At 39.5% G+C, this 9,283-nt stretch overlaps 1 protein-coding gene across 1 annotated transcript; it reads left to right on the top strand.

The window, feature by feature from the left end:
- Positions 1-360: 360 nt before the first annotated feature.
- Positions 361-1,020, top strand: LOC115833156 (keratin-associated protein 19-8). The gene is given in 2 exon segments (XM_030806295.1): positions 361-566; positions 569-1,020. Coding segments are annotated over 2 exon segments (189 nt in total). The 5' UTR covers positions 361-517; the 3' UTR covers positions 709-1,020.
- Positions 1,021-9,283: the final 8,263 nt, after the last annotated feature.

Below are 9,283 nucleotides of genomic sequence, written 5' to 3'. Positions count from 1 at the left end.
TTCACTAACTTAAATAACAAAGATGAAGGGGAAAAACTCATGGGATTGGGAAGGGCAGTTCTTATTTACAGTTGTATCTCTAGCTCTGAGCATAGTGCCTGGGATACGTTAGTTGGGCTTTAAATATTTGTGAAAGGAATACATTAAGAATCGGATACTGGGAAGGGGCTTTGATGAAAGAACAATTTTAGGTGACAAAATTGGAGCTGATTGCTGCTCTTATGTCTGATTATAGAGCTTTAACTATGATGGTCAAAGCAAGAGGGCTTTGAAGACAGCATAATCATCCTGTGGAATCCAAACTGCACAGAAATCGAATGAAAACATCTTTAATTAGTGTCAGGAATTGTCCTACAGTTTTAAGATGAGTGAGATTTTTTTCATGCAATTGAATCTATGCCATGAGAAGTCTACCCCACTAATCACTGAGGATGTATAAAAGTCCCAGGGAAGCTGGTGATAGTTGTACTCAGGAAACTTGCCCTTGACCTCCAAACACATCTACAGTTGCTGAACCATGAGCTACTACAGAAGCTATTATGGAGGCCTGGGCTATGGCTATGGAGGCTTGGTGGCCGGGGCTATGGCTATGGCTGCGGCTGTGGCAGCTTCCGCAGGTTGGGCTATGGCTGTGGCTACAGAGGCTATGGATTCAGCTCCTGCCGACCATTATACTACAGAGGATATGGATTCTCTACCTTCTACTGAAGAGTGAACTCATTCTTTGGATCACTAGAATCTGTCTATCATCCTGACTTAATTCTCCTTTCAGGTCTTTTTACCCCCTCTGTCAATTGCGCAGTCATTTTCTTGATAAACCAGACAAAGCAGCAAAGGGTGCCTTGTGAACTCTTCAAAGTCAAGACTCAATTCTGGCAGCAAACACAACAGAATCAGTGGCAGCAGCAAGGGGAACCTGTAGAACGACCTAGAATCCCACCTTTCAAGCTGTGAATCCCTCTCTTCCCTTATTAATATATCAACATGGCACCAACTCTTCTATTTTAATAAACTAATTTTAATAGTAGAGCAAATTTAGTTTATTTTTTTTTTTCTGTTTTACTGTGGTAAGAACACTTAACATGAGATCTACCCTCCTAACAACTTTTTGAGTCAACCATGCATTATTGTCGACTACAGGTACAATACTGTATAGCTAATCTCTAAGGTCCGTTCACCTTGGCTGACTGAAACTTCAGCCTCTTTGTCAGTAACTCCCTATTTCTCCCTTCACCCAGCCCCTGGTAACTGCCATTCTACTCTTGGATTCTACAAATTTCACTCTTTTGGATGCCTCATGTAAAGTGGAATTGGGCAGTTATTTGTCTTTCTGTGGCTGGTATATCTCGCTTGGTTTCATTTCTATTGATTTGTTTCATACAACCAGACCCAAGCTTCCAGGGTCTGTGTGTGTGCATTCACCATTGTATATTCTGTGGTCATGACAATACCTGGCATGTATAAGGCAGTCAAGAATATTTCTGGATTAAGAAACTTGCTCATCAGTGTTATAATATAAAATCATTTTTAATCTGTCCAGTAGTTTGGGAATAATTTGGGGTTAACGGTGTTCTTTTATAGCTCTCCACCCTCTTCTCATCCGATTTCCTCTTATACACACACATACTCACACACTCTGATCAAACATCTCTCACCCTGGGTGGAATTTATTTTTGCCCCAGCAGCTGACAAAAAACCTCAACAGTAGCACTCCATAGGTACACCCTTACAGGGTCAGGCAGAATGCCTTGCATTTTGTCAAGAAACATAAATGAAAACTTATTTGCTTTCAAGGCAAGCTACAGATACTTGCCACATAACTGGAAAATGTGCACATTTGGACTTCACCATAAACAACCTAATGTCTATCAATGGTATAATGGAAAAATAAATTGCAGTATAGTCTTACAATGGAATATTACACAGCAATGACAATGGCCAAACTAGAGCTATAGGCAACAACATGGCTGAACCTCATGATCATAACGTGGAGTGAAAGAACCCAGGCATAATAGAATAAATACAGTATGAGTCCATTTATTTAAGTTTTTAGGCAAGAAAAACGAGATTACAGGGTTAGAAGTCAGGATAGTTGTTACCTTTGGGAAGATAGTATTCATGGGAAGGCTCGAGGGGGACTTCTGAGGTGCTGGCAATTTTCCATGTTTTGATCTGGAAGTGGTTACATGGAGGTTCTTTCTAAGTTATTAAATTTACGTTGTATGTATTTTTCAGCATGTTTGTTATATTTCAATTTAAAGTGGTCTAAAAATTGATAATATTCCATGACTTCAAAAATGCCTTCTAGGAGCAGATAGTTCAGATAGTTCAAATTTTTTTGAGGACCTACTTTGTATTACATGCTGGCTACGACATACGGAAATTTCAAATGAATAGTCCATCGCTTTTGGTGTCAAGAAACTAAAAATACAGCAGCCCATAATGGAGGCATAGGTGGGGAAGGGAGGTCTTTGAGAAGGGAGTGGTGAGTTTCTATTCCAAAATTTAGGAGAAGATTAGGAAAGTTTCTCCTAATGTGTCTAAGCCTCAACTTTAGGATATATACATGTTATTAGTATTGTTAGTCACAAATCTAATCGTATCTGAAAGAATAAGACCTAAAGAAAGTTAAACAGTAACGACAAAGAAAATCAAGTAAAAAACATGAATTAAGAAACTTCTTACCTATGGGTTTCTCTCTTTAGCTTACATAGGAAGTGCATTTTGCTCAATGGACACAGAGTATATTTGCTGAGTGTGCCGCGGGTGATATGAGTAGGAGATGTGTATGATTAACAGAGAAAACAAATCTAGCTCAATAGTGACAAAACTTCAAAGGGAATTTTGATGCCTAAAAATTGTTCTGGATGGTTTTGAAAATTATATAATAGTCTAAATTATTCTTTTGAATATCGTGAGAAAATTTGTTATGCTGATAGGAAAGATGCAAATATATTAACAAAAATGGTGTTTGCCATTCCTTTAATTAATTTATCTACTCTATTAAAATGGTTTGGATAAGTAAAGATATACAGTTACTAATATCCTTTGTGTTTCTCAAAGATATTTTAGGCAACAGTATTCATGATTTTATATAAAGCCTTCAGCATTTCAATAGTGTTGCCTGATGTGTTTGGGATAGCTGATCGGAGATTTAACAAAATTGACGTTGATATCAAACATTCCTCATGCTAATGAATATGTCTGAAAAATGTATATGGAAAAACAATCACTTGAGAACTAGGAGTTACTCATGAGGGTGATAAACATAGTGATCAGCACAAATCTTCGCCAGGCAGTTGCTTTTATAACCCTATTGGCAGCTAGTATCTTCTATTTGACAGAAATAATATACCACATATGAACCTCTCAGTAAATTCAACTTTCCCCAAATGCCTGCTGAGATTTATCTTGCACAGAATGGATTAAACTTTCAAGGCTTAGAAGAAAAATGTACATTCATCCCCAACTCACCAGCTAAATAGAATGCCAAGCTCACGTCTTACATGAAAGGAAGCCTTTAAGAACGATTCGGATGACCCACAGAGAGATGACATTCTTTACCCCCCATGATGCCAGGACTGGAGGCTTTAAAAACACCTGTTTGTGCTGGAACCTAATTGGCACTAATCCTATGTGGCAAAATAAGCTGGGGTCTGATAAGGTTCAGAACATTGGTTAGGAATAATTTTTCAGTGTTGCTTAAAATTAGTATTTTTTAATTTTTATTTTATTTTTTGAGACAGGTTTTACTCTGTCACCCAGGCTGTAGTGCAGTAGCATGGTCTCGGCTCACTGCAACCTCTGCCTCCTGGGCTCAAGTGATTCTCATGCCTCAGCCTCCCGAGTAGCTGGGGAGCATGCACCTCCATGCCCAGCTAATTTTTGTATTTTTGGTAGAGACAGGGTTTCACCATGTTGCCTAGACTGGTCTTGAACCCCTGAGCCTCAAGCCATTCACCTGCCTCAGCCTCCCGAAGTGCTGGGATTACAGGTGTGAGCCACTGCATCCAGCCAAAATTAGTATTTTTAAAATTAAACTTTGGTGACTACTATCTGGGAGGTGCTTGGAAGTAGTAAAACAAAACAAAACAAAATCTCTGTGCATTTTGTAAATGCCCCTGATTTATTGGCTATTATCTATTATTAGTTGACAGTAAATGATAAATATCTATAAATAAAGAAGTAAGTTTTTGCTGGTTCCTCTATAATGACTAATTTGTGTTGTAGGTAATTTGAAACAGTTGAATCCCAATTGACTTCGGATCAGGAAATATTCGTGTTTATGATTTGGAATAATGTTTTGGTATTAGGATAATACAGACTATGCTGCAGTAACAAGTACACCCTTAAATCTCAGGCTTAATCCAGTAAAGTTATTTATGACTCTTGTCTAAGTCTTACTCAGTGAGTAACTTCTCCTTGGAGCTCTCCTATAGTGACTCAGGGATCTGGGCTGCTATGTCTTATAGCTCTGCTATCTCATTGTTCTAGCCACACTAAAGGGAGAGAAGAGAACATAGAGAAAACATGCCTGCCTTTGACTGCTTTGGATGAGATGAAACACATTAGTTCTGCTCCTTTTCCCATTAGCAAGTATTCAACCTTTTGTCTCTGTGTGCCCCGAAAAGGGAGAATTGGTGGTCTTTCCACAGTTACTTTTCTGGATTGTTTTGCATATCTTAGGGACCCCTTGCTCCATTTCTCTTTTAAATTTATTGTAGCTCAAACATACATATGATGGAGATGTGGAAAGATCAGGGGTAAATTTTCCACACTTGATAGAAAGTTTTTCTAGGCTGATACCTTTTTTGTCACTCTAAAACGGTACAAGCTGCCTTATTGGAACTCCAAGTCTTAAATAAGTATCTAGATTCATATATCTATGTACTTTCATATCATTATATGTTACAGGTATTAAATCTACAAAATATTTGAATTTAAATCTTATAAACATAGCGAAGATGTCTATATTTTCAAAATCGTAGGTTTTAAAAATAAATCTAGAGAGAGAGCACTGAATCCCTCATTAAATGGATGAATTTCATCAGGAGTAACCTTGCCAAATGGTTTAGGGTACATGAGGGTAGGAACTAAAGCTTATCTGATAATTATTAATTTATTTCTTCAGTCTTCCTGTGGCGTCTTCCTGTGTCTCAGCAATTATGATAAAAACATTCAAAGATGTATAGCTCAAAGTCTCTCTTTTCCTTACTCCCGTTTCTATCTATGTAACTCAGTTTGTACCATCTTCTTTCTCCACCTGGCCTTAACCATCTGCACCAAGAAAAAAAAATCCCATTTTCATAATAGCATTTTGGCAGGTTAGGACTTTCACTGAAGTTTCAGGGTGGGAGGGGCACAGAGTGTGATGGAAAAATGATCAGGTAAGGCCATTTCCTCCACCGTCTTGCCTTGGAGCCCATTCTTACCAGCCTAGCTTTGCCCAAGCTCACACTCTCCATGTGTGACCCATTCATTATGTGAATCTTTAAGAAAGTGATTCTGTTTCTGGATCTCCTTGAGAAAATCCCTTTCTGCTCTTTTCTTTAGGACCCCGGAAATTTTAGAAAACAGACTTTTCTCCATTTTGTCATATTTTATATCTTGTGTACTTCCTAATAAGCTTTCAGGTGATTTACACTAAAACAAAGTATCACATTAAAACCATCAAGCATTAGAGACAAAGGACAAGAGGCAGGGCAACTATGCTAGATAACCTAGGCTAAGGGAAAACTGTAATTGAGTTAAGAAAAACCTAGCTCCAAGCTTCCTAGCTGCCAAAGTCATTAAGGAAACTAATTAATCTTCATTTTAGTTGATTGAAATGCTTGCTTTTTTTTTTTTAGTTTGCCATGACTCTTCTTAATTTCAGCTGTGTTACCCAATGTTTGGCCCAGCTTTAGTTCACTTATCTCTTTAATGTACATTGCTTCTATGTTTTCATTCATTGACCCAAATCAGTTTGAGTAAATTCATTAACACATTCTCATTGGCCCAAGTCAATGAAAGAAACATTGACAAAACAGGGCCAAATATAGCTTTATAGTATGTTTTGGGGATGACTTTCAATGTTATTCATTCATCTTTCAAATATTTGCAAACACTGGCATGTCTTGGGCACTGTGCAAAGTATATGGGAAGTGGTAGTTGGTACCCCGCTCCTAAGTAGATTGTAATCTACAGAAAGTGAAGCTTGAGAAGTTTAGCAATTTAATCTGACTTTAAACAGAAACCCACTCAAATTACGGAGCTGGAATTTGAAAGCAAATCAGTCTTCACCAAAACCTATGTTACTGACTTTTATCTGCTACTTTCTTTGTGACAGGCAGAATTTCTACAATGGCCTCCATAAAAATGCCCTGCCCTGATTCATGGGCACTGGGAATAGGATGAGATAACACTATCATAATTGTGTTATGTTACGTGGCACATGACCTTGCAATGATCTGGTTAGGTCTGATCTAATCACACGAGCTTTTTTTTTTTTTTTTTTTTTTTTGAGATGGAGTCTTGCTCTGTCGCCCAGGCTGGAGTGCAGTGGCACGATCTCGGCTCACTGCAAGCTCCACCTCCCAGGTTCATGCCATTCTCCTGCCTCAGCCTCCCGAGTAGCTGGGACTACAGGTGCCCACCACCACACCCAGCTAATTTTTTGTATTTTTAGTAGAGACGGGGTTTCACCATGATCTCGATCTCTTGACCTCGTGATCCGCCCGCCTTGGCCTCCCAAAGTACTGGGATTACAGGCATGAGCTGCCGCACCTGGCTCATCACATGAGTTCTTAAAAGCAGAACGTTTTCTCTGCTGATAGCAGAAGTCAGAGATTCAAAGCATGGAGGAGATTCAACACATTGTTGCTAACTTTGACGATGGAGTGGACTCCATATGAAGGGATGCAGGTGCTGCTTAGAAGCAGAGAGATGCTCCCACCTAACAGCCAGCAAGTAAATGGGAACCACAGACCTACATCCACAGAGAGCTGAATTCTGTCAACAAACTGAAAGAGTTTAGAATTAGATTCTTCTCCAGAACCTCCAGATAAAGGCCCAGACTGGCTGATGCCTTGACTTTGGTTTTGTGAAAATCTAAGCAGAGAACCCAGCCAGGCTTACTGAATTTCTGACCTACAGAACTGTGAGATAATAAAATGTGTTGTTTTAAGCTGCTAAATTTTGGGTATTGTGTTTTGCACCAATAGAAATCTAATACATCCTCTCAGATTAAACAGAAACCACTAATCACCTCTCGTTGGGAAGTTCATGAATCAGAATAGCTGGATCTCTTATCTTCTACCCATTTCCCCCATATATTCCTAGGGTTATCATGAGAAAATTCCTTGGAATCCAATCTCAGCTATACTTCCGATTTGCCATTTGAATGACTCTTCACACTCAGCCAGGTGTTCTGGTAACTGTTTCTCTTTGGGGAGCCAGGAATGGCCATTGACCAGTTGGGAAACCAAAGCTCAGAGGAAGCTTATGTAAGGTCATATAGAAAATTGGAAAAAAAAATAAAAAATAAAAAAAAAAGAAAATTGGTGGCAGATCAGCTGGGCGTGGTGGCTCACGCCTGTAATCCCAGCACTTTGGGAGTCTGAGGCAGGCGGATCACCAGGTCAGGAAGATGGAGACTATCCTGGCTAACACAGTGAAACCCCGTCTCTACTAAACGTACAAAAAAAATTAGCCAGGTGTGGTGGCGGGCATCTGTAGTCCCAGCTACTCGGGAGGCTGAGGCAGGAGAATGGCATGAACCTGGGAGGCAGAGCTTGCAGTGAGTCTAGATTGTACCACTGCACTCCAGCCTGGGCGACAGAGCAAGACTCTGTCTCAGAAAAAAAAAAGAAAAAAAAAAAAGAAAATTGGCGGTAGATAGATTTGGTTTGTTTAAATGTGTTTTATTTTAAAATTTCTTCTTTCCTTTAGGAAGCAGAGGTCTACTCTTTTGAGCAAGATAATTCTGAAGGTGAATTTAACATCTGATGCAGCTGTAACACTTACGTAGGGAAATACTTTTCTACTCTCATTTTCAGGCTTACTTTATTACCACAGCCTCTTGGGTTTTGCCAGCAAAATGTCTTTTTGTGACCTCAATTATATGCTGTCGATTGTTTAAGCCACGCTATTTCCACCTCAGTAGTGATCCAACTTGTTGGCATTGGATAGACCCTCACATTCATTGTTATATGAATAGACACTTAAAACCATTTTGATGTAGTAAAAGAAAGTAACTAAATTTAGGTTACTAAAGAAAACTCCTGCTGAAATCTTTGACCCTGAGCTCCAAAGAGCATAGTATAAATGCTGGGTAAACTATTTTTGTCCTCTGCTTTATAAATGAATTCCTTTCTTTCTTCCATTGAGTACTGTTCAGCACAGCTGCTATTTTTAGAGCCGAAAAAAAAAAAAAGATGGGAACTGAAAATAAAGAAATAAAACCTTGTCTGAAACACCTAAGTGTGTGAATCATGGCCTGCCTCCTGCATAGACTGTGTGTAGCTGCTAAGTAATTTATGAATGAGGGAGTGTGGACCAGGGATGGCATCAACAAAAAGAACTAAGACTGATGGATTCTATTTCTAATTCCAAACTGATGATGAAACGACTTCAGATAAGTCACTTTAACTTCTTTGGGACCTCTACCTGTAAAATAGGAAGAAACTCCTTTTTTTCTTGACAATGATATAAAGACCTGCTTAGCTTCTCACCTTTGCAGACTTCTCTTTTAAGGCTTGATTCTCTGAAGCTCCTCCTTTAATATTCAACCCTGTACAACAGCAATGGGATCCATGCTTTTCCTTGGGACAAAGGAACTCAGGACAATAATTCAAATGATTCAGCCTTAGTGCTGGTTCATTTGGAGTATTAGCCCTGGTTGGGTTCTGGCTTTGTTCTGTGTGATCTAGCCCTTTCCTGTGACCTCATTCTGGTAACTGGATCCCCAGATTGTTTTATTACATCTGAGCCTCTCCATTGGTTTTCGATCTGCTATGCCACTTCCTCTGAGACTAAGGTTCTGCAGCTGATCCTTTTTGTCCCTGCTGTCATATTTCAGCCAGAGTATCCAGTCTAGGTAAGGTTTCAACTCTTTGTCCATCTATGCCACTACTTCTTCTTTTTTTTTTTTTTTTTTTGAGATGGAGTCTCGCTCTGTTGCCCAGGCTGGAGTGCAGTGGTGCAATCTTGGCTCACTGCAAGCTCCACCTCCCGGGTTCACGCCATTCTCCTGCCTCAGCCTCCCGAGTAGCTGGGAGTACAGGCGCCCACCACCATGCCCGGC

The sequence above is a fragment of the Nomascus leucogenys genome, chromosome 25 (assembly GCF_006542625.1).
Source record: "Nomascus leucogenys isolate Asia chromosome 25, Asia_NLE_v1, whole genome shotgun sequence".
NCBI lineage: Eukaryota > Metazoa > Chordata > Mammalia > Primates > Hylobatidae > Nomascus > Nomascus leucogenys.
The sequence above is the reverse complement of the archived record's forward strand: the minus strand, read 5'-3'. Positions and strand labels throughout refer to the sequence as shown.